Source organism: Ambystoma mexicanum, chromosome 8 (genome assembly GCF_040938575.1).
Source record: "Ambystoma mexicanum isolate Mex_15411 chromosome 8, UKY_AmexF1_1, whole genome shotgun sequence".
Taxonomy (NCBI): Eukaryota; Metazoa; Chordata; class Amphibia; order Caudata; family Ambystomatidae; genus Ambystoma; species Ambystoma mexicanum.
In genome coordinates, this window is record NC_090929.1 from 1130539137 (window position 1) to 1130565568 (window position 26432).

The 26432-nt window shown below is 45.2% G+C and overlaps 1 protein-coding gene across 3 annotated transcripts in view; it reads left to right on the plus strand.

The window, feature by feature from the left end:
- The window catches only part of FRMPD2 (FERM and PDZ domain containing 2), an 878187-nt gene that overhangs the window by 423525 nt on the left and 428230 nt on the right, over positions 1–26432 (plus strand). For all 3 annotated transcript variants that reach the window (XM_069611181.1, XM_069611182.1, XM_069611183.1), the window contains 3 exons: positions 2939–3077; positions 20374–20526; positions 22958–23143. In XM_069611181.1, the coding sequence (XP_069467282.1) occupies positions 2939–3077; positions 20374–20526; positions 22958–23143 (478 nt within the window). The remainder of the gene's footprint in view (positions 1–2938; positions 3078–20373; positions 20527–22957; positions 23144–26432) is intronic.

Below are 26432 nucleotides of genomic sequence, written 5' to 3' on the forward strand. Positions count from 1 at the left end.
TAAGAAGCTAAGCTTCTTTAACAAACTGCGTGCGTCACTACCTAATGTGAGGTAATGCGCGCTGGCTCCGGCAGCCTCAGAACTGTAAACAAACTTCCCCTGAGGGAAAATGAAATACACGCGTCACCGCCTGCGTTATTTGAGGCAGGCGACGCGACCTTAGGAAAACGAACACGGCGAGAGAGCTGCCCCACACCCGCTGCAAGGATGTGACTCCTGCGTGGTGCAGCCTCTCCAAACGCGGCGTACCATCATGCTGGCACTGACCATGGCACAGCCTCCATGGAGAGGGCGCTCGTGTGGCCGAGAAGAGGGTGTGAGTAAAATGCTGACACCGAATTTGTTGTCAACATTAAGAGGCATTCCCGCTTGGGGAGCCTGAACGTGGCGCAGCCTAGACACCCTGTTAGCAGTGTCTCACTGCCCGCCCCAACATTAAGGGACTAAGCTGATGTGGCCCACGGTGCCCCAGGTGCAGCTTTGCCGGCTGCTGAACTGATTGCCCATCCCAACATCAAGGAAATAAGCCGATATGGCCCCGGTGTTCCGGGTGCGGCTTTGCCGGCCGCTGACCTGTGCTATCAACTGTCCTGAACTGATACTAGTGCAAGTTTGAACTGGTCTCCTGCAGCCCCGCAGATGCTTAAAGAGGACTAAGTAAACATGTGCTGTGACCCTGCATGTTACTTATATGCTTAAAGTGGTCCCAGTTAAAATGGATGCGAAGCTGTGCTCTCGCAGTTTGTCGGCATGACAATGGTATCATTCGGTGGGTGAAGTTCTGTGTCTCCCATGTGTAATAAAGTGTTCAGAATGTGGTAGAGATGCCAAAAAACCATCAGCAGTCCATCAACCCTGACTGTCACGAATAAGTACAGCATGCTTGATATAGTATATGTTTGCAAATATGTGTGTCCCAATGTATGTGGTCATTGTTTGTTATGCAATTCCCGAGTGGTCTAAGTATTGTCATTTGGTAACGGGGGAAACAATTAATATTCAATCATTGCCCTTTTAAGACTATGTCATGACACCATGGTAATAAAAGGAGCTCTTGCACGCACGTGCCTCAGAACGGCTGCAGAACCCAATAATGGAAGACATGTGTCCGTCTCTCATTGATGGGCCTGCACGTCTCATCGTGTGACCACGGTCTTGAGGCCCTGGCCTGCAGGCCCACACCAAGTGATCACGCTGGCCTTTGAGTCCTGCTGACTTGGGACCCTCAATCCAGCATGGTGTCCTGGGTCCTCCCAGGCCACTCCACGATCAGGTTGCTTCTAGCATCCACGGTGCCCCGGCACCCCACGCCTGTGTCAGCACGGGCAATCAGGGTCCCCCTTGCAACACTGTAATACCTGGTAATCCCGGCAACCAATGAAGATTCTGGGCCTCCCGGCACTGGTGATGACGGCCTGTCTGCCCGCCGACTGCCACATAACAGAACAATACAATTGAAAACACAATCCAAGGAGATTTAGTTGAACAGTGCAGTTCAGTAACCACAGTTAATCCATGCAAGAACAACACAATCCGAACGTCGACCAGTTATAAGGTCCAATTCGTTAGCCAGGATTTCCGAAAACACAGAAAAGGGCCTACAATTTTCAAACAAGGTGTGGATCCTTACACAGGAGGAGGGTCCATGAAAGGCACACAGGAAGAGGAAAAAATGCTTCACTCTGCGACACAGCTCACACATGGGTCGCAACTTGATTATGGAGCAGTGAACCGTTGTGTCGCACATCCTGATTTGATGCCAGCAGTTTTCTCGCGCTCTGAACGACGGGGGCTGCTGGGAGTTGTAGTTCGCACCGGTCGTCTAGCCTGTAAAGGAAATTGACCCCAAATAACCTCAATTCTCTGTAGCTTCCAAAGGTGAAATGGATACCATATGAGATTTAACGCCTCAAATACGGGAATACGAGTTTTGATTGCATTTTTCAGGAAAGCACCCTTAAAACGCACTTCAATAACAAAAAGTCAGGAGAATGATAGCGCCCCAAGTTAAGAGGAAAATAATATGTGGAGCTGACAAGGGGGGGATCCAGCAGAACTGGAGGTGGGAGGATCATGCCGATTAACCTTGAGCCCTATTTAAATAACTTTAAGTCACAGTGTCTACAGAAACTGTTAACTAGTATATGGTAAAATTACTACTGGTGAGTTATAGAACCTGGGCGTGGAAATAGATTAAATGTTTTTTTTTATGCAACTGCATGGTTGGTTTAGTTGAAGACAGACCTCATTTTTTTACTGGACTGTGCAATATGTTCACCAACCAAGGAAAATTGCCTGAAGTAACAATCATCACACGCACCACAGACTTAAAAGTGAGACCTGTGCTAACACTGTAAGCCCCAGCCTCTCTTCTTCCCCATGTGTGTGCACACTTCAAGTATCTTCTGGGCCTGGTGGACCTGACAATTCTTGCTCCCTTTGTTTTTTTGGCAGCATTTGCATATTTTTAGGGAGTAAAGGTGGCTGATTCTCCACTTACTGTACAGCTTCTTCCACAGTCTTACCTGTCAATAGAACAGACAGCTTAGGCTTGTGCCATAGGTCCATGACTATGTGTTTCTGGAGTGGTATTATATGACCTTTGTGCGTGCACAAACTGTGCATTAACACTAGCACACGTGTATTTGTACTGGTCCTAATGTTATTGTGCATGCACAACCTGTATTTGCACATATTCCAACTGTGTCTCCACATGCGGAAAAACATACCACAATAGTGTTCCAGGGGTTCTGTGTATCAATTCCCTGTTGCACCCGCTCGACGAATATGTCTGTTGCATTCATGTTCAAATCTTTCTTGTCCTCTTTCTATATCCTTGAAGCAGCAGCATGGTCTGCCTGGCGATGTGTGTGTACTTTACTCACCTCATATATCTTTGCTTAATGCCCTCCATACATTCCCCGCTCTTCTCTCCTAGGCAGAGCCTCACGAGGCATCAGTATTATCTGCAGCTGCGCCGGGAGGTCCTGGAGGAGAGGCTGTACTGCAGTGGGGAGACGGCCCTGCAGTTGGGATCCATAGCCTTACAAGCAGAGTGTGGCCCTTACATCCCAGAGGTAAGCAGTGCGGCCCGGCCACCCCTCATGAGTTAATCATCATTCTGACATGTGAGGGGAAACTCTCAGAAAAGGGGGCCACCTTCTTCTCTCAAAGGACAGGACTGAACAGAAGCATACACTTGCTTCTCATTCCTTGAACCCTGCTCCTAGAATGTCAATGTTCACTTTTGTATTTAATGGCTCATGTGCTCGTATTACCGAGATTTCGCACCAATGCAATGCTATTGTTCATGGTATTTGCACTGGGGCAAAAACTGCATTGGTTCAAGTATGTATTCAAACCGTACTTAGTTGCACTAGGCCCATGTTTGCCCCAGTGCATTTACAGCGCAATATTGAACTTATAACAGTGCACAGTTTAAGTGATATAGCCATGAAGCCATATTAGAACATGCACTAATGCTATTAGCACATGCGAATACAAGACAAGTAATTTCACTGACACAAATGTGATTGCACATGGGTACACATGTTTAGTACTTTTGTGGAAATGTACTGTAATATGGCCCCTGATATCAGACAAGCAGGCAGGTGGAATGTACAGTTAGCTTGTGCAAACTCATGCTTGTTTTGTCCTCCAACGCTCTCAGTACATTATATCATGCGATAACTGATGTAATGTTTGATGTCATCAATCAGCTCCCTTTTAGCATCGTCGTTATAACTTTTGTGTTTTGTGCATTTAACTCAGTCTTGTGAGTTTGCAGACAGGCCTTGACAGTAAATGCTCACAGATTAGAAATGCTGATATGGCAGATGCAGAATATAGACAAAGTCCTCACAAGCAGTGGTCTCCACATTATCAGTGACCAATCAGCACAGGAAGGCACCTATCCCATGAGTTCCCTGTGAGGCAGGCATAGTACCCATAACGAAAATGATAACAAATCGATAATAGTTGATGCAAGAAGCGCTGTGACCACGGCCCCTGATGCAATTTTGCTCACTTCTTTTTGAAAATGTAACTTGTTTGGGAGTAAAAAAAGTTGTTTGCATTCTTAAATGGATGTCTACTTTAACATAATTTGATGTAAATTATACCCTCTTATGATCTCACTCAGTCAGGCCTGCAGGGATACAAGGCTTACAAGGCTGCGGTTTGCTGGATTGAGGTCATCAGAGGATAGGGTAAGTGTATGTGCGTGGATGGGCATTGGTCACCTGATCCACATTACACACACACACCGAAAGGCACCCACACTCTTAACACTCTCATGGTCATGGACGGCCTTTTGAGGTCAAAGTCTTTCTGTCCCGACTATCGCTGTCCCTTATGGGTAGAGTTACTATCGTGAAAATGTTCATCCTCCCTATATTTCTGTACTGTTTCACGCACGTTTCCTACTAGATTGGGGCCCAATTTTTTAACCTTCTAGATACGCGACTCAGGGATTTCCTCTGGGGCCCGAAGTATCACAGACTTTCCCTAAAGGCCCTGTCCCTACCAAATAATGCAGGTGGTGTACAACTACCTTGGTTGGAACTATATTATTTGGCCACCCAACTAAGCTCAGTCACGAAATGGTTGTCTGATAACCCCACCTCTGAGTCAATGCTGCTTCTGCGCTTGGCCTCACCCGATCGCCTCAAAGAAATGCTATGGTTCCCTCCCAGCTGTATGAACGCCCTACCACTCCTTGTGACTCTGGGCAGGAACATTTGGTCCTGAGCGATGTAGCTCCTCCATATCCATCACTCTTACCCATCCAACGCTCCTATTGCGGCAGCTGTATGTAAAACTAAAGCGGACCTGGCATTCATCAGGCACTGGAGAGTATACAGAATTTCTTCGTGGGGTGACATGTATGAGAACGGGACGTTCAGAAACTTAGATAACCTAATCCAACAGAGGGGGCTGCCAAGGGGACAAATCCTGTGATACATGAAAGTTAAAAGAGTTGCGGGTGTCAGTTGGCAGGGGTGGCCGGCCGAGCTGGAGGGGACAGAACTCCTGGCCTTAATGAATATGCTGGAAGATGGCTGGATGCTTGTTTCCAGACTGTACGGCTGCCTACTAGGTGGCTCAAACGTACAAAACCAGAACCTGAAGACACTATGGGAATCTAACATAAGTGCCGTGATTACTGATCATGAATGGGCACTTGTACTACACTTTCCTAAGAAAGTCTCCCGGAATGCCAGATTTAGGCTGCTCCAGATTAATGTGCTCCATTGCACGTACATGACGCCCATTAGAATGGCGAAATTTAGCAAAGATAAGTGCTCGTCCTGTCCGTGGTGTAAACTTGATGATGCAGACCTAATTCACATGTTCTGGAAATGCTCCAAAGTACAAACCTTCTGGTCCCGAGTTCAACACTTTCTTGGAGGGCCACCATCAAAGACAGGTGGACACAGGAGAGCAAGCCACGCCATGTACACAAACATAGCATTGTCTTAAGCTCCAACAGAACAAACCAAAAAGAAATTCCCAGACTTCCACCAGTCTCAGTAATCTGGGCTCCCTCCAGAAAACCCTTGGGAGGTTTTTAGTCACTGACAGCCTGAGGTTGTTAGGCGTCCCTTGCACTTCATTCTTGGTTGCCAAGGTCTCTGGTTCTCCGTCTTCTCTTTAGTGTTCTGTTCATGTTTCAGTGGTGGTCATCAGTGGTGCCACCATCCAGATCTAGGCGACTACTGGTAAGAGGCTGGGGGTCACCATGTTTAGCACCCAAGATCTTCTGCTGGGCTTAGAGGTTGGTTAGGTGGGCTGGTGGGAGGTTCTTATAGCCCCAGCCTAGAGGGTTTCTTTTGATGTACAACTCCTGCTGCTGACTACCCTCCTTGTACCTCCACCATATTTTCCTTCATTTCTCTATGTCCTTGGCAGTTAGGCTGAGACTCTCTCATACCTGGCGTAAAGTCACTTGCTGTTTCAGCCTTTGCAGGCTATTCCTCTTCTCCAAGTGTTCCACCAATCTCTCTATCACCTGCTGGTCTGTCACCACCTCCACCCGCTGAGGTCTCTCCCTTTCCTTCTTCTCTTTGTTTCACAGCAACTCCTCCTATGGGTGTCTCGCCACCATGTCCGGACGACTCTCAACCTCTTTTCCTCCTTACAATTAACTGCCTCCACTTGATGTTTCTCCTGCCGTCTCACCACCTCCTTCTGATACCTCTCCTCCTGGTGTCTTTCTTGTTCCCCATCTTCTTTTGATAACCTGTGTCCTTTTCCTGAAGTCTTCAATGGTGTCTCTCCATCTCCACCTTCACCCACTTTTCCCCACCTCCTCCTTACTCTCGCCAAGCCACTTTCTCATCTCAACTCTGTATCACCTTCTCTCCTCCAAGACACCTCTGCTCCACTCCTGCAGCTTCTTGTAAACCAGCATGCTTCTCTCACTCTCTTGCATCCATGGTGCTACTTTGCCAACTCTGCTCCCTCTGCTCACCATTTGCTCCTTTTTTTAGGGGCCTATCCCATTGTCCCCTCTCTAATCACCCTTATGTGTGTGGGAAAATTGTTCTACAAACGTGATTGATTTGTTTGAACTCCCATCCGGTCCTCTGACCGCTTCATTAGCTCTGCCCCTTTGACTCGCAAATCTGTTGGCTGAACCAATGTTTGGGGCCAGCACATCTTGAATTTGGTGTGTGTGCAAGGTCGGTGTCAGCAGGGCAGAGTGGAGCTCTGCACTTTGAGTTCTTCTGCCTCATGAGTCCCTGCACTAAAGGGTATGTTTTTCCTGACAAGGCACTGTAAAACTCAACATAATTTGCTTTTCCCTGCAGGATATCCTGCCCTGCTGTTTTATGGTTGCTCGTTATTTAGTATACCTTTCATGGAGTCACTTAAAAGAACCTTTTGATGACTAGAAATAAGACTCTGCTATGGGCATAGGGAAGAGTGGTAGACCAGGTGACCCTCTGCATACCTCCCATGGGAACTGCTTCATTTACAATTGGCAGTAAGGGCCACCATGGTCACCCCATCCCTGACCCTCAGAGCGAGGTAGGGATAAGGATGAGGAGAAAGTAAACAATAGTAGGCACAAGAAAATGACCAAAAAGGAAGAAGGGCGTTCTTGGAGGCAAGAGAAGAGACCATGGGGACCTCCTAATCCCCAAACAGATTAACCACGATATACGACTAGAAAGTCTCTAGTTTCCCTCATATCTTCCCGATTGATCCTCCATGATGGGTGATATTTTTTCCAAAGTCGGTAGCTTGTTCAGATCTGAGAGCCATGAGGATGTTTTCTTTTATCCTTCCACAGTCACAGAATCACTCTTTTCACACAGGTAATGGCTTGCAGAAGCCATTTCGTTTTACCAGCTGTGACAAGGCCTGTTGTCTGGCCTTGTCAGGAGGGTGGAGAAGCATGACCCTTACCATATTCTCCTGTGGCAGAGGGCATGTAGGCAGTCACTTGGTAGCCCCAGTCTTTCCCCTTCAGGAGGGAACTCACCGTAGCTCCATTTTGGCAGCTGAATTCCTTGAGAAGTGTTTGAGAACTACCAGAACTGCTGGCGCACAAGAATCTGACTCCCGCCCAGAGAATGAGAAGGGCCAGCAAGGAAAGGCTGGGGTGAGGATGGAAACAGAGGCAGCCACAAAGTGACTCACACTAGAGACCCGACGTTGCATAGGGCCGGCCAAGCCCACACACCAAGGAAAGACCACTGTAACAAGACCAGACCACCGAGATGGATCAGTGGGGGACCATGCATCATGCCCACGACCCGATTAAACCAGCGGGATGTATAATATTAAAACTAAAGCCGGCAAGGAGGCTGTGGAAATAGGGGAGAGCAACCCCCAATGGCTAGTTTGGTGCAGTTTACATGCGGCAGACCCACACAGAGAAAAGGGGGCGTCGCTTAAGCCCCCTTTGAACCTACCCTCTCACACACACCCTGGAAAATAGGTAAGTCGATTGGACAGGGAGAACCAATCATGGGAGGGGAAGGGAATTAAAGGAAGGAACTGACTAGGGGTTAGTGTGAGTTACAAGGGTAAAGTCAGGGGTGGAAGGAGGAGGGCCAAGAGACCAACAGGAGAATGGAATGAAGGAGTGTGATGCTGTTCGGGAGAAGGGTAATGCTGAGTAAATGGGTGCGAGTGGTAGTGAGAGGAGAGGATGGGTTAATGATGGCAGGAGGTAGTAGTAGTGAGTGGTAGTAGTGGAAGAGGGTGGTGGTAGTAGAGTGGGAGGAGTAGAAGGTACTATTAGCAGTGAGAGTAGTGTTAGTAGTAGAAATGGGAGTGGTGGTAGTCGTGAAGTGGTAGTAGTAGAAGTGGCGAGGAGGTAGTAGTAGAGGTGGATGTGAAGAGCCGCTGGTAGAGAGGTGGTGGTAGTAGAAAGGGGAAGTAGTAATAGTGGTAAACAGAGAAGTAGTAGTTATAGTAGCACAGAGGTGGTATAAGCAGAAATGAGAGAAGTGGTAGTTGGGGAGAGGTGGTAGCACTAGGAGAAGAGGTAGTAGAAGTGGTAAAAAGGGAGGTGGTAGTAGCAGGTAGAAGAGAAGATAACATCCAAGGGTGGAGGTAGGAAGGCAGAGTAAGACATCAGAGGGACAGAAGTGTGGTGGGAAGGAGAAGGGAGGAGGAAGAAATAAGAGACTAAGGCAAGGTGGGATGGAGCGTGGTTGTCTGGATTATTCCATTAGAGTGAATGCAATGCACTGTCCTCAACTCCCTGTAGAACAATAAGGGGGTGAGAGTAAGGACAGCTAGAAAGCCCCATGGGAGTCAGTGAGCCGATGCATCAGGGGAACCACTGCAGCATTAGCCCAAGAGAAGAGGCAGTAGGGTTACCAAGTTTTAGCACTAACCAGGTTTACGGTCAACTGGGTTTGAGAGGAGGTAACTGTTAGGGAGGCATGGTATCATAAGTATGACACTGACACAAGAATTACACATTTCAAAAATTGTATTCAATTCTTGGGGTTTGGAAAAACTCCTACTTTGCCCTATAGCTATAGCGGGAGTATTCTCTATCATCAAATAATAAAGAAAACACAGTCATAGTCAGTCTATGTCAAATAAATATGTCCTATAATAACAAAACCTAATGTGTGCCCTATCTCTTATACAATAAGTCTGTAAAGGGGAACGTGTATGCAAAGAAAAGTCAGTGTTATAACTTAAAGGATCAAGGTGGCTGAAAAAGCCCTCCTTCGCATGTTGGACAGCACAGAGTAAGGCGGCCCCTGTAAACAGGATGACACACTCTGGCTCAGGTTATCAAAAAAAGGCAGTTCAAAACGTGGGTCAAGGCCTGCTTAGCCTTCCACGTTAAAGTCACTTATTTTAAGTTTGCTAACAGTTCGTTCCCAGTTCCCCACAAGTTCACGTAGGTCTCCCTCTGTCGGGCTTGGACCTCTCCACACAAAAAGTACAGGATTCAACATCACGTAGGTCTCCCTCAGTCGGGCTTGTACCTCACAATCACAGCACTTGCAGGGATTCCCTTCCCCAAGCTTTATTCACATTCGTTAGGGTTTCCCTTCCCCTAACATATTTCATATTCCAGGTCTCCCTTGGTCAGGCTCAGACCTTTCACTGATGTCGAAAACTTTCAAATGTGCAAGACTTTTTCCATAGACATTCACAGGACCACTTCAAATTTCACTTTATGTCTTCCGTATGGTATTTTCACCATTGTCTCTTGGTCTTGGTAGTTCTGTAACCCAATCAACCAAGTTCAAAGAGATCTTTCTCTTAAAGCAATCACCTTTTAATTTCCCCTTTCACCAGGATTAATCTTGACCATTACACATTTCAGAGTTTGTTCACTTGTTGCTTTTTAACAAGACATCAAACATTTCACAGAGACTTTTGAGTGGGCTACTTCTCTTCTCCGGACCACTCTGCTACTCTGTATCACTGGCTTCACAGTTATCGAAATCTTTAAAGTTCATTACTGATTTGCTTTTATTTGTGTCTCATCAGCACGCACGCAACCTTCAATTGTAAGATACACTGTTGCGGCTTCAATCTGTCCTTGACACAAACCGGCCTTTCATGTCTTTTACTAACTCACCGGTTGTGGGCATTCTTTTCTTTTATCTGCGGCTTTGATTCACGAGTCAAGGTTGATACCACAGGCTTGGCCTCACCTCCCCAACTCTAACGTTCACCCGAGAGGTTCTCTGGCATCCTTGAAACACAGCGCAGGCTCCTTCTCATCTGGGATTTGGCTTTCTCCACGTATCCTTTACATTTTCCCGGAGGCAAAAACCTCCTGCAGGGATCTTCAGAGTCTCTCTATCCCTCGCTATAGTCCCTCGATCGGTCATCCTGTTCCAGTGGGTTCGCCTTCATCCCGGAAGATCTGCTCCTTCTCGTGTATCACCTTTCTCAGAGTGTGTCTCTATGTTCCGCCTTTTATCCATGTGGGGGGAGCTAATGGGTATCAGATGTATGTGATTACGGTCAATTACCTGTCTTTGCCCAACCTGATAAATGCGAAATGTCTCATGAGATATATAAGTGTTAGCCCCTTTACTCTCAGTCATCCTCTTCCTCAGCCCAGTGTTTGTGTAGAAAGGGGGGGGGGGAATTGGGACGTTGGAGAATCCTAAAAAATAGGATGGGGCATGGGCACGGGAAAGGGGGGAGTACCGCGTCTCACTATCGGCTGCCTCACCCGCACTCCCTGAAGATCTCTCACCCAGGTGATCCGCCCTCACTGGTCCACCCCCAGGGTCTGGATCCAAAGCCAATGGGTGTGCCCTAGCCAACTGAGAGAGAGATCCCCAGAGACTAGCAAGTGAGACACCCTTTGGTGTCTCACATAACCCAGTAGAGACAAGCAAGAGAGAGGGATGACCCTAGTGCCAATGAACAAAATGCTGTTATGCCCTGACTGTCGGTGATTCCATCCAAGCCCACCACTTTTATAGGATTAACAATAAGCAGCCTTGAATTATCTTTAGTTGTCAGTGTGATTTCTCTGATGATGCTCCGTCACACAGCATGCCAGGAGTTGTGGGCAAAGGTGCACCCCAGTGTCATAAGATTGGCTTTGACAGAGATTGGGCCCTCCAGGATAAGTCCAATTTTGTTTGAGACTTTGTCTCAGAACAATGACACATTATGGCATGCCCATAGCCTATGCAACATATTTGCGCCTGGCTCTGCACAGAACCAACATTCATCTGAGTCAGCAATACTGGCCCCAAATATCCAGCAGGGGTTGACAAGCTTACTAGGCTCCTTTGCTGTAAGAATCAGAGCCTTAAATCTCTAGAGTATGACTTCATATTTTGTAAGTCACTCACTTGGTCTCTGTCAGTTATCTCCATTCCAAGATCCTCCTGCTCTTTCACAAGGTCTTCCTCTGCTACTTCCATAATAGTCATGTGTGCTTACCACCACAAGATATTTCCATACTGCTGCCACTGTTGACACACACACACACACACACACACACACACACACACACACACACACACACACACACACACACACACACACACACACACACACACACACCAAATTGTGTATCCAATGAGTTACCTGATTCATTGTGCATTGGGCCAGTTATGTATTGGGAAACATGTTATACATTGCATAGCAGAATGCCAACATTCACCATACTATCACCCGCAGGTGAATTGAGGCATCAAAATCAACTGCTAACTTCAAAAATTGCAAGGAAATTGATCACCCTGCATGTGTGTGTAATCATACCCAAGTTCCCACAACGCTAGAAAGACACATACACACACACACATGCATGCAAGCACAGTTCTACTTTGTAAATGTATCCTTACTCCTTGCTCCCTGAGTTCTGCTCTGGTCCACGCTCAAACTAGAGTACTGCCTCTGAAACCAGTTCCTATAGGAGAATATAAGGCATCAGATTTGGTTGTGCATACTGGGTCTCCCAACTTGATGCCCTCATGGCCTCCTAAGTACTAGGTATTCTAAGTATCTAGTGCTTACTAGGATAGAGGAGCTGCTGGACTCCATCTGGGGAAGAAATCCATCACAAATAGGGACCTTCAAGGGCCTATATGCCTATGGGCACAAGGTGCCATGACATACATAGCAATCCCTTGTCAGGTTTAATATGGTCAGGAATATCCGGCATGATCCAGTGCATTTATTTATTTATATAAAGGATGAACAATGCATTTTTGATCACAAAAGAATGTACAATAGACAAGAAATCAGGTTTGATGGGAAGCAGTGAGCTTCTTTCGATGGGTGAGTTTGAGGAACATTCTGACCAGGTTGTGGAGGGGACTATATGGAACTGAAGAGGGAGTCGGGATCCTGGGACGACGCCTCCTCCTGTCAAGTACATCACAAGACGGAAGGCCAGAAAACGCTGCAACCACCCATTCTATGCAAATGCACCAATGATCGACAAATACACTGAGAGGTACTCTCTCAGCTAGCCATACAGACCAGGAGCGGTGCAAATCTATCCATGCGTGAATGAAGAGCCAAATACCATGGTCAGAGACACCTATATGGGCAGTCTGGACTAAGCCTCAAGCAGCCATGTGGCTGACGTCATTAGAGACACCACGGCATAGCAGCATTAGACATGAAGCTCACGTGCAGTCCGCACTGCACAACACTAACACACACCTGAATACACGAAGAAGATGAATGCACAGTTCCATAATTAGAGGACAGATACATATGCATACCATATACATACTGTCATTGCTTTTATTATTTTGCCATTAGCCAAATGCAGTAATGCTGAAACCGCAAGGCACAAGAGATCCTGAGCAAGCTTGCTGATGCTTGAAGCCAATAATCACATGGATCTACAGGAGTTTATACGGAACCTGATCAAACCACGTATAGCTAACCCATAGGGAATGTAACATGGACAATGTTGAAACCGTTTTATAAGCTTTAGGAAAATTACAGCAGGCCTCAAATCATTGAGCAGGAGACGAGCTGAGCCGATTCAGGCTGGACAGAGAGCATGACAAATGCGATGAGGCCTACAGCCAAGGGCAAGAGATATGGAGACATTCCAATCCTCAGATGACAAAGGGACTAGCTGCAGGGAAATGGAATAAATCCTCATAATGCAGAGCTCGATTTTGTGGTCTCTGGACACGTGATGCAGCTGAAGCAGACAATAGACAGCGATCGGTGGTGAGAAAGGGGAGCCGATTCCAGACAGCCAGACTCAGGCTGTAACATGTGTGCAACAAGTGTTGCGACGAGCGGGACATGGTCTCATAGGTGAAGGTGGTGCACACAAGTTACAATACAGAGGCATAATCGTTCCCATCACCTTGAAAAGGAGCACAGTGGTTTGAGAACCATTTCTGGTCCCAGGCCCGGGGACGGCATTTCTAGCCAATCACAGTTTAGCCCTCCAAGGGTGGGGAGCAACGGGAGAGAACCAATGGTAGGCCCACTACTCTGCAACAATGTATTAGTTAGTAAATTGGGGATGGGATAGGTCAACCACCTGACATGTGAGAACCAGTAGAATAACACACATAGGTACCCATATAGGTTATTAGACTCCTGACGGCCAATCCCACACAATGATATGTTTTTGGAGAGTGGCCCAAGTAATGACAGAGTAGTGATGCAATTTTGTACTAAAACTGGCCTGCGAGCCAGAGGAAACTGAAGACGTACTGGAATCCACCTGTGTTCTTGCATCAATCCCTGTTGGTTTTATCTGTAATAAACCGCAGTTTGAACTTGCCCTTGACTTGGTCTGCTGTGTATACTGGGGGGAGGGAGTTGGGCCCTCCAAATCCACGGGTTCAAGCATCGCTCTGGCATACCTGGGAGTCTGTCCCAACAGAACAGTGACCGGGGACAATACATAAGTAGACATACATAGATTAAGGACAATGAACATTTGACATTTTTAAGTGTAGGTAAGCGGTACGGCTAGCTGTGCTTGTGATGTGACCATGATTAGGTGAAGTGCTACAGTGGAGTCAGAGGAAGTGAGGGACAGAGGCAGGTTAGAGGCGAGGGAAAAATGTTAGCTAGCAGACAGATGCGAGGTAGGTGAAGAGGGTAACTTGGAAGCAAGGAGGTAGGCTTTCAGTATGGTTTTGAACAAATCTGTGTGGATTGTTTCTCGGATGTCCGGGCTAAGAGAATAGCGCGAAGAGAGAAAGAGCAGAAGCATAATGGAGGGGGTACACCTATGCAGGGGTCAACGGCCACAATTTGTTTTGTGATGTTTGCTTTATAAGCAAATAAACATAAAGAAACATAAATGTCTTATTGATGCCACTGTTCACAACACATCAATGGAGTAGTGCAGGTGGCATCGAGGCGGGACAACTCCCTATGTGTTTTTCTTGATCCTTTTTTGTTGGGGGTAGTTTCCTGATTTTACAGTGTAATACAGGTGGGCACGCAACATCTCTGTAGCCCTGATTGTGACAGTTGGATTGAAGAGGCAGAGGCTTTGTATATATAGTACAAAAGAGTTCTGGTTACCTTGCAGTAAGTTATGAAGTGTTTTGACCCTTATAAATATATTTATCATGCAGGTTGCTGTGTCTTCACATGTGGTTTTTATTGTCCAAAATGTGGACATATGGTAACAGAAAGGTGGTCAGCCGACACGTGTTTCAACCCAAACGGGTCTTTATCAAGGCTGAGATCTATACATTGTTGGTTATTGTTGTTGTTGGTCTCCAGAAGTCACATTAGTGTTTTCACAAGGTAGTGAGGTGACAGGAGTGGCCAACGTGATGTAGTGGTGAGGAAAGTGATACGGTGAGAGTAAGTTCAAAACACAGTTGCATTATGATTTAGGATTTAGATTCCGTTAGTGACATACTGGCAATAAATTCACATATGCAGCAAGGCATAACAGTTATTGCAGAACATAAATGCAGCAGTCAGAGAGGGAGAAAGAAAGTGGAGGGAGGGAAACAAGAAAAGGAAGCAATTAATTGTATGTCCTTCAAGGCAAGGGGTTTTGTTTTAGCAAAATACATAGTTGAGGAATATATTGCCCCATGGGGGAGCTTACCAATAGTAGTATATCTGGGGGAATTGTAACCCATCTCGTTTAACCTGCCAGTTGACACTGTTCCTTATCAAGCTTGTCGAGTCCCTAAGGCTAGAGGGAAAGAAATAGTGTGACTTATAGCACCTAGGGTGTAATTTATTTGTACTGACCGGGTATGGAGGTTCGAAAATAGGGTTGCGCCAAAAACAAAGGAGAACCGCCAGTGGATACAAACGGGCCTTCTTGGCAAGTGAGGGTGATCATGGCTGAGGCGTGTAGATAAATCCTAGCCTGGTAAGACAAGAAACACATATTCTCCAATAAGCGTGTGTTTGTCAATTAGTGGATCTGTTTGAAGTACATAATGTAATAGCAGGGGTGTAAACGGTGACGAATGGGTGCTTATAAGTAAAATCCAATTGTGGCACGAGGAAGGTGTCTATTGTGGCACTTACTAGATGTGTTTCATCATTATGTGGTTTAGCAGGGGCCGCTAAGTGCTCCAGGTAAGTCCTGCCTGTGAGTTTGCTGCCAAGGTGATTTCACGTGGAGCAATTATACATAGTAGTAGTTCCAAGTGGTCCACTTGCAGGTGGCTGTCCGGTCCTTATTGGCAATAATACCGGAAGTCCATTGCATGTGATAGTTTAAGTAAGCCTAATGCTTGTGAGTAAAATGGCTGTGGCATGCTGGCCGTTCGTTTAAGATTAAGGAATTGGATCTATCATTGTGCAGGAATGGAGAAAGCAGCAGTTGCAAGGGGGACCCATGGTCCGTGCAGTCCAGTCTCTTACCTGTAGCCTGATTTGTGCAGAAAGCTCTTCTGCAGGTCACAGAGCTCTTGGAGAGCTTTGCATTATGTAGCCGTGACTCTGCAGAACCGTTTGCGCATGTGCGTGCCGCGAATGCTGTCGCTGTGCGCATGTGCGCAAATGAGACACTATTGAAAGCATCAATGTGCTCGCCCATTGGATTAGTGTTCCCTTTCATTTTCCTGTGTTGTGGGTGACGGGAATTTGCTTTCTATTAAGTGGCATAGATATGTCCCTTTAACCATTTACTCTAATGTAGTATAAAAATAACGAGCAGCGTTGGTGTCATCTTACATGGAAGTCATGTTGAGGATTGGAAACCAGTATAATGAAGTGATAACAGTGACACGGATGCCATGAAGCAAGAGAATGGGCAGGGGCACCCCAGTTAACAAGGGATGAATGAATTGGTTGAGCCACAGTTGTGGTCTGGATTGTCCAAGGATGACAAACCTGGTTTGTCATGTTGGCAAGGTTACGCATGTGTGGTGAAGAGCAAGGTGGGGAAGGATGCGAAGGGACCTGAGAAATCTGAATCGCAATAGATGATAAGGTGGGGGTTAGGGAAAGGGAGAGGTATAAACAAAGGGGAGGAAAGAGATGTAGGAGGATGCTAAAGAGCATGCATGTTATAAGAAAACATTGAAATCATGGTCAGAGTTTAACCCAATTTTGGTACATCTGAAATGGCAAATGAGTTTTGCTTCCTCCTGGCGCAGTCTCTGTTATCTGTCTCCCCCTCTTGGTCAGGATTTGATAGTGCGTAGTCCAATAAATCGGATCTGTCGTTTGTCGTCCATCTGATGTTGTTTTTGCCATTGGCAGTTTGGGGTCTTGTGAGTTAATACTGTTCATGTGTTCTCTTATTCTCACACGTATCTCTCTGATTGTACTTCCAATGTAACTCTTTTTTCATATGCACAGGATGGCGTATATTGCATACTTGGATCTGCAGTTAATATGGTCTAATATTTTGTATTCCTGGCAGTTGCGAAATTTGGAAATCGTTGTTTTCTCTGCATAGTTGCACATCGAGCATGTGCCACATTTGGTGAAACCGATGGGGGTCCTTCTAGTGAGCCAATTAGTTTCAGATGTCTTATATTCTGGCATGTAGGAAGGGCTCAGTAACGTACGGACCGTAGGTGCTCGACTGAAAGAAATACTTGCATAGTTTTTCAGAATGGGGTTAATATCTTGGTACAATAGTTAGAGTGACCAGTGTTTCTGCAGGATTCTTTGTATCTTGTGGCTGTCTGAGTTGTATCTGGTTATGAATCTGATGGTATCTTCTTTGTTATTCCTGGTTCTCACTTTTGGAGTTAGTAGTGAGGTTCTTGGCATGGTTTGTGTGTTTGCTTTTGCATCAGTGACATTCAGTGCTTGGTAGCCTCGTTTTGCAAAGCGGTTGTATAGTAGTGTGCACTCTTCTTCAAAGGTTTCCATTGTGTCGCAATTCCTCTTGGCCCTTATGTATTCTCCTTTAGGATATATTTTTGATCACTGTTTTTGTGTGGCAACTCATTGCGTTTAGAATTGAGTTTGCCTCTGTTGGTTTGTGAAAGGTTCTAGTTGAAATTTCATTGTCCTTGATCATGATTGTAAGGTCCCAAAAATGTATTGTGTTGTTACTTATGTGGCTGGTTAATTCGATCCCGAATTGGTTGGAGTTCAACAGTCCTACATATTTTTCTAGGTGATCCTGGGTGCCATTCCATATCAGGAGTATATCGTCTATGTATCAGAACCATATGATGATATGTTCTTTGTATTCTGGCATGTTGAGGGCAAATTTGCTCTCATAGCTGTGCATGAAAAAGTTAGCCAATGCAGGTGCATAGCTTTCTCCCATCGCGATTCCACGTGTTTGCTGATAGTAGTCCCCATTAAAGAGAAAGATGTTGTTAGAGAGGGAGAAATATAGAAACTCTTTGATCATTTGGACCTGTTCGTAAAAGGATGCTGATTCATTGCTGAGTAAAAATTCAACACTCTCTATCGCGAGTTTGTGGTCTATCGATATGTACAATGCTTTGACATCTAGTGTGGCTAGCAAGAATTCCGGTTTCCATTCTATCTCTGACAGGATTTTGAGAGTGTTCATGGAGTCCTTGAGGTACATTGGTATAGATATCACCAGTGGCTGGATTAGTTGTTGCTATAATGTCCAAGTATTTCATTGATTCCGCCAATTCCACTGAGAATCGGTCTTCCTTCTGGTATTTTCACAAAGCTCTTGTGTATTTTCGGCAGCAGATAGAGGGTGGGTGTTACTGGGTGGCTGATGTGGAGATATCCCAGTTCGTCGTCCGTGAGTAGCCCTTGGCGATGGTATTTCTTTAGGAGTAATTTGTGCTTGGCTGGAATACTGGCCTGCGGATTGCTGTTCAATTTGTCGTAGCTCCCAGGGAGGTTTAGGTGTGTTTCTGCCATCTGGGTGTAGTCTTTGGTATTCATAATGACGATATTTCCACCTTTATCAGCTTCTTTTATGATGATGTTTGCACGAAGTTGCTGTAGTACTTGGCGTTTGTATGTGCTGAGATTAGGACTGCTTTCTATATATAAACTGGCCTGCTTCAGTCTCTTTTAAAACAAACTCATTTTCTTGTGTGGGTACCTTAAGATGATGGAAGGCCACATGGTAAGAGATGCATTCACTACAGTTTAAATCTCTAGTAGTCAGTCGTGGGGGAGATCCCTCTATTTGCCCTACTTACCACCTTTCCTTACCTATCAGAGCAGTGTGTTTGGACATTGAATTGCTGGGCTTCAGGCAGACACACCGTCAGGATTGAGCTGGGAGTGACCAGGCAACTACAGGGTACCTAGGATGTTGCGCATATTGGAGAAGGAATGCAGGCTCTTGCAAGACTGTTGCGGTGGGTGCATGTGTATGTCTGTCCCCGTCTACTCACCTTAAGGTTTTAGCAGTCCCACTGCCTAGATTTTTTATACAAGTTTTACTGTCTTTCCACCGTGTCTTGAAATTTGCAATTCTATGAATGGACAACTGTGTAATTTGGAAGGGGCTTGGATAGGTTTTCCTTTGCAGAAAACGACATCCTTTGTATGAGTTGGTTCGTTAAAACATAGGGTAGACTGAAGTCATGTTATAAAAAAAAATTGACCATTGGCACTTCTGCTCTATGACCCTCCTTTTTGGCACGGTGCGTGAAGTCTGTTTCCAGAAGGCACCTTAGTTGCCTCCCCAACAGTCCTTCTGTTCCGGTGCGCAATTTACCCCTGAAATGGGCTGTCCCTGACTGAATTAGGAATCCTCTGTTAAGATTATCTGTGAGATTGGCAGCCACACTTCTGGATCAATTGACTTAGTAACTTCAGTAGCAAGGGCCTAGAACAGACAGAAATCACCTGGGGCTAATAGTTAACACTTTTTTGGATTACCTCCAGCCTCTGTCCGATGAAGAGTTCTTTTTTTTTTATAAACTTTATTTTTCACTGAAGGTTCATATCAAGATCATATTATCGCAACTCCAGGCATTTTAACATGTAAAAAAGAGTCCTCAACACAATACAGAATTATGAATCTCAAAACAATACAAGATCAGATCAAATCGTCATCCCGCTCAACATCCTCTCCCTTCTCCAAGTATCTCCACAGAGGTGACCATTTGTCCTTCGGTCTGCAGGTCCGATGAAGAATTCTAATAACACTTTAGCTCTAGCAAATGGGCCAGCTCACCCCACAACACATACATTCCACATTGTTGTAACCCATTGCCAAGCATCCCGCAAATAGTCACCCACTGCAAAAATGTACGAGCCCCTAAGAGCTTAGGTAATGTACCACGTTAGCCTAATTTCCCCAACATTAAATGAACAGAACCCAACTAACTGAATAATGATATCTTATTTACTCCATCAGGCCAACCCTCTGGGATAAATATTCGTAGTCAAAGTTTTATTTATTTATATATCTTGCTGAAACTAATAACCTTTTCAAACTCGCTTTGGCGATCTCACGGTCTGAGCTTCTGCGGGATACCCTTCCAGTGCTCAAAAGCAATGGACACAGCTATCATTGCCTAGGAGCCAGCCTGAGACAAATCCACAACTACTGTTCAACTACTCACCCATAACATACACAACATGACATTATGTGACTTGACAAAATTACAGAGGAGCAGGTGTGTGAGCCTTCAGCGCTCTGGATTGATTGAACAATGTGCTATACACAGGCAAACTCCTGGGCAACTCTTAGGGTGGACAGATCCACTCTGTGAAGTATTGTCTCCTTTTATATCCGGGAGGTTTGGGTCTGCATCCCTGCACTTTTTATTCCAGTGTTGGGCTCTTTCCAATGTTTCCACTCTCCCAAGTATCGCAAAAATGCCAAAATGTGATTGTAACTTGAAAGAACCAGGCTCTATAACTTGCTACTGGGATTCCACTGTCCATGCAGAGATCTTGGCCTCTCTGCTGTTTGAACACACCTACTGCTTCACTTGGATGAATCTAAGTGCAATTCTTTCTCCAAGTGAAGTTTATGTCATGTCTTATATACTTATAAACGCCATATCTTGCACTGTCTTTTGTATTTAGGTTCATGGCAACAGCTATTTCCGCCCCGAGGACTACGTGCCTGCCACAATGCTAGAGAGGTTGAGTGCAGCAGAAGTGTGCGAAGAGCTGAACCGACTTCACCGAACCCACTTCCAGCTGCTGGAGGATGAAGCAGAGCTTGAGTTCTTACGGGTACAGAGGTTTATGGATCAATGTGTGCTTAATGAATGAACAGTCTGCACTATTGGTACCACCATCGCACACCATTCAGGGGTTCACAAACCAGTATGATTGGGTGAGAGAGAGATTACCAATTGACCGACTTATGTAATTAGGTATGGAGTTACGTAAAGGGTTAAGCGAGTGCTGGAGTGTGGAAGTGAGGTGGGAAGCCAGTAAATGTGCAAATGAGTGAGTGTTAGATATGGGTTGAGCAAGTGCAGGAATAAGAAAGTGAGGGGTAATGGATTGAGTGCATATCAGAGGAAGTGATCAAGTGGGTGTTTCATGGAATGAGGGCGTGTTTGAGTGACCGAAGGTTGCAGAGTAAGTGAGGTAATGAGATTGGGAGTAAGAGACACTGTGAGAAGTGTGTGTGAGAGTGAGTATGGCTGTGGACGGTAAGTAAAGTAACATTGAACTCACCTCTCAAAGGAACTCGCAATCGTTGTAGAAATTATGATTTAGGGAATTTAAGAACACAAAGTGTGTATAGAGAGGGTGCCTGAAGGTGGAGATGTCTCCAGAGTTTGGGAAACGGTTGCCAGGATATTCCGGAACTCGTAGGCCAGAACAATAAATGACGACTATGCTTTAGAATAGAGCACTTTAATTGCAATTTATAAATATTGTGCTGGCCTCCGTTTGGAAGAAATGTTGCATCCCCCAACATCTCAGGGTTGCATATTCCATCACGTGCATAGTAGATAAAACCGTATCTACAGCACCCCACATTCCTTATAACAACAAAATCCGTAATCACTGATTTTTGTATGTCTTGCCCTTTACAGTTTGCACATTGCTGAGCACCATTGTACGTGGGTGATTTAGTTACTGGTTCTCATTGATGCTGTTCTGGAAGGGAACCCTTTGAATCTGGGTTTTGCGCTATCAAACACCCTTATTCGATCCTGTTTTTATTGGGCATTTTCAATAATTTGTCCTCAAATGCATCCCCAGTCTGCATTTATGCATTTATTTGTTTGTAGGGTGCCGAAAGCCCACAGGCATCGGGGCCCCAGAACATTTACACAAAAAGAACGACCATCAAGTGACAGGACAGAGGAAGTGAGCGGAGGTAGAGGAGAGTGAAAAAGAGGAAGGTTTTTAGGGATTTTCTGAAAGTTCCCATGAAGGGTTCCATTCTCAGAGTAGTGGAAAGTGAATTCCAGAAGGTGGCTGCTTTAACTGGAAATGATCTTCCAAGTCCCTTTGCTCATTTGTGATCTGGGCAAGTGATCTGCCTTTTGTTAGTGGAGTGAAGAAATCTCGGTTGACGATGTTGTGGAATTGATGTTCTTAAATAAGCAGGGATTTGTCCAAAAATACATCCATGAACCATAGTTCCCGCTTTCAAATTGATTATTTCCTTAAAATATGTGCATCTATGAATTTGGTGGTCAATGTATCAAATACAGAGAAATGTAGTGATGCATTTTCATCAGCGAGAAAGATTTACTTACCAGGGAGGTGTCATTGAGTTCTAGGTAACCTGTGCTGTTGTGGAGTTCTGATACTGAAGTTTTCCAAACGCTGCAGTGTGGTGCTATGCTATAGTAATTTATAGTATGCTATAGTAATTTAGGTAAGAACTGTTTTATAGATTAAATATTTAAGTGACAAAGAATCGGTTTAAAAATATACAAGTACAGAGAGGCCTCAACTGTAATTGACTACACCTGGATGGATGTCACCTCCCTAAAATGACATGAATAGTTTAGATACAGACCAGTGGAGAACTTCTAGTCTGTTCAAGTTATTCTCGAGAAATCCTGTCTGGAGAGAGTCAGATTAAAATTGCCATAATCTGGCGAGAAATGGGAAAGGGGGCATTAGCTAGAGGCGGTATAACATTGAATGGCTATAAATATCGGCGAGGGCATGAGTCTATTCTGGGAAAGTAATGCTCCAGAGCCAATAGTCATCATGGGATTACATTTGCACAAGTGAGGCTGAAGCATAGACCTAAAGTCTGTGCTGAAGACTTGGCAGGACACTAATTTGTGTCCAGGGTGTTACTTCAGACAAGAAAATAGTCGCTTTTGGGTGTAATTTTAAATTTTTTAAAGAAAAATTTATTTAAACTATATAAAAAGGTGTACATTAAAAATAATGTATAATGCAAGAACAGCTGTATACTATTATTTCTAGACTCTTGAGGACAGCTTCATCTTTCTTTCAGGTTTTTTAAGAGTAATCTTTGATGAAATTCATGATCATTTCCATTCCAGTGTTCTTCTCACATGCAAAAGCATGATAAAGCAACATACGAAGAGGCTTGGTTTAAGGTTTCCTTGTGTTTGTAAGTGTATCTATGAAATGAATAATGAAAACACAATAGTAACTTTTGTTTCAGGGATTATGAGTCCACGTACATGCAGCATAATGATGTGCTTATCTATAGGGATGTCAGCAGCTCCCAGAGTATGGAGTTCTCTTCCATAGAGTGTCCCCGGAGAAGACAGCCGGCGCAGGACAAGTGGCCCTGGGGATCTGCTCTATGGGCATCATAGTGTATGAAGTGAAGAACAACTGTCGCATTGCGAGCCAGCGCTTCCAGTGGCGTGAAACCGAGCGGCTCTCATCACATGTGAGTCTGGTCAACATTGTCGATGTGGTAGTAGATGCTCTCCTTGTATTGTTTATCGTAATTCAATATTTACTTTCGAACAGATCAGACCACTTACCATTCCATACGCTCTACCAGTGTGGTCACTAAAGGCACTTCTTATGTAAGCCGAGAGACTGTGAAAGGGATTTATTTCAGATGTACGTGTCCAGTTGATATTTGAGTGAATTAATATAAACAAAGTTTGCAAAATAGAAATTGTATGGACTCAGCAAAGCCCTGTCATCGCCTGCATAGCGTCTGCTCACCACCCCCCTCCTCTATCCCCTTAAAGCAACCAAATCAGTCAGAATGTGGGGTGAAATTCAGGTCCAAAAACAGCCATTGATACAATTTAAAGGTGCACTGCTTTAAAATAAACACCCATTGATTGCACATTTATTTTAATGATAGATCAGTACTCTAGGAAATACTTCACTAGCTACCTCTCAGAACTAAGAGAATATTGAGAAAATAAATCTTTGTTGAGTAACTAGGTATTTTATTATCCCTAAAGGAGCTCATTACAAGTTTGGTGGTATCTCAGTGGTGGCACCACCGAGATACCACCAGATGGTAAAACGGTTACCACCACCTGGTCTGGCGCTATTACCACTGGAGGTATTATATCCTGTGGTAATACCACTGGATTACAAGTGGCGGTTTGGCAGTGTAAATACCAATTTTATGCAGTCCATCGAACTCCATTGGGGATTTTGGCCGATATTACCTGCGGCAGAATTACAGGATAGTAATACCACTGATTTCTGGATGTAAAGTGGAGGAGTTACCTCCAGCTTCAAGCGGGATTACCTCCACTTTTTTCCTGCACTGCCAAACTTGTATTGATGCCCAGTGTCTTAACTGTTCCTGCTGCAACATGGTGTGTCATACCCTTTTGCGATATTTAAAGCTCTCTGTAAATCTAATTCAGTTGCCCTGTCTTGTACTTAGCCATGTCCCTATTGAGTAGCCACTCGCTAATTTGCCTAGCTAGCACATCAAACCCACATGCATTAACTGTTTCATAGATATCATAGCAATATTTCCCAATGCATATGAATTGACTTGAGGTCTATTGATGGTCAATAAGGTCCATGTGACCCCAGGATACTGTGTAGTAACAAATGTACTACATCTCCAGTGATGGTCAATAAGACTCAGATGAGACTTGATTTGTAGGCCCACTCCCCGTTTTATATGCCCAAAATACAAAAAAATATAACACACCCCAGTGGGGAATGAGACCAGGAGGACAGGCTGCAAGAGTTAAGCTTTTTTATATAAGAGTTGGCATCCAGAGAACTGTGCTGCCCGAGAGCGCCCTGGAAAACATTACAAAGGTGGCAGCTTAAGTAAGAATATCGCGTCATACATGACATTATTGCATAGGGGACTACATAGACACAGGATTGGATAAAGCAGTTCGATACATATATAATGTATGATGTTGCTCCCGCTGGATTGGTTGTTCAGTTGGCGGGAGGGTTTGTACCACGAGGTTCAGCTGCCTGTGTCCTGGTGGGGTGAGGGTTAGGTCACGATGAAGCCGGGCGGGCCCTAGCTAATCTAATATAACATATTGTTTCAATCATGCACTAAATAACAGTTACTGAAGCTCCTTTGAGCAAATCATTATACTCTATAAATTCTAAGATTACAACAACATCATTATTTACTGGGGCCTTAGGGGGTTTATCACAACTCGGGAGGGCTCGGTCCAGGTGGGATCATTGATCATAGGGTAGGTCTAAACGCATCAAAGAGACTAGAGGGCATGCTGACACTTGTTAGTATTGAGGTGCGATATACTGTGATAGAGGTTGGCTTTCATTAGTCGTGGCACACTGGGGTGGACATCGCACTGGGGTTACGTGTCTGGCACATCAAGAGAATACCTAGCGGGGCCATGGGGTTGTACTGGCAGTAATTTTCCAGTATCAGGGGGGAAGGAGGCATAGGCATGTTTGTGGAGATGAATGGGCTACAAGGCCTGGTTCGAGCCGGTTCATGCACAGGACAGTGATCTCAGAGGAAGGGTGAGGTGTTACATTTATATTGTTGCAGTTACCTCCGGCTCAGGCATGAGAATGGACCTGCGCGGCTTTCAGACACAGGGCGAAAAAGGTGGGGGCCTTGGAGCGTGCTGTGCGCGGCACTGCAGAGGGGAGAGAAGCCTTTTCGTAGTATCGCGGTGAGGCCTAATCCAAAGATGGAGTCAGAGGTGTCCAAGATGGATGCTGAGTGTCTCTACAACAGCTCCTCCTGCGTCGCCATCAGCACAGGGACTGGTTATGTACACAGCAGCAAAAAGGAGGCGTCCCCCACTGTTGGTTGACCAAGTGGCATATACCTTAGACTGAATGAGTGAGGGGGGGCCCGATTGGCCCTGCCACTCCCACACATTCCCCCCTTTCATTACATCTAAAATAATGAATTACTTCTTGTTTTTATTCTCATTGCGATAATACTCTGCTTCGGCCACCACTTCATCCCATGCAGGGGTACCTTTTCTGGGCGTCCATGCTCTACATACACTTCCCAAGCTATGCCCATTTCTTGCATATACATCAGGTGTACAGGTCATGTAAATTCCTCCATCCCCATCCAGGACCACCCACACTTCCTTATACCATTGCAGCTCTGTTGGCTCTTTGATTGTGGAATGATATAAATTGTCTACCCTGTCCCCATTTTGACGGTAAACAGCAGTCATGCGGTATTTTGGGGGGTTTGGCTCTCCAGTTTGTATTTGTGCGCATCTATCATTGTTGCTACCATTGCCTGTTGGTCCATTGTTACCATCATCATTGCTGTACTAGGTATAGACTTTGCGCAACATCGGATCCCTAGTTGGCACACACAGAAAAATAGTAAAATAAAAACGATGACTGGAACAAAAATTTTCATCATGATGCTGAACCAGGATTGTAACCGATTGAACATGTTGTCGAACCAGCTGCTTGGCTCTACTCCTCCTTCTTTCTGCATTCGTTCCCCCAGGCTGTGTACCACTGAGATAACGTGAGAGAGGGTCCCATTATCTGCATCCTCAGAAGGTACGAATGTACAGCACGCGCTCCCGATTTTTCGGAAAACACCGCCGTCGATTGCTGTGAGAAGGTCTAGGACGTACCGGTTCTGCATTGTCATTAGCCGCAAGGCACGCAGTTCCACCTTGATGACATTGAACCCCTCTTCAGTGTCATTGGCCAGTTGGATCAGCTCCCAGCGGACGATTTGTAACCATTTGGCGTTGGTTTGTGCTTGG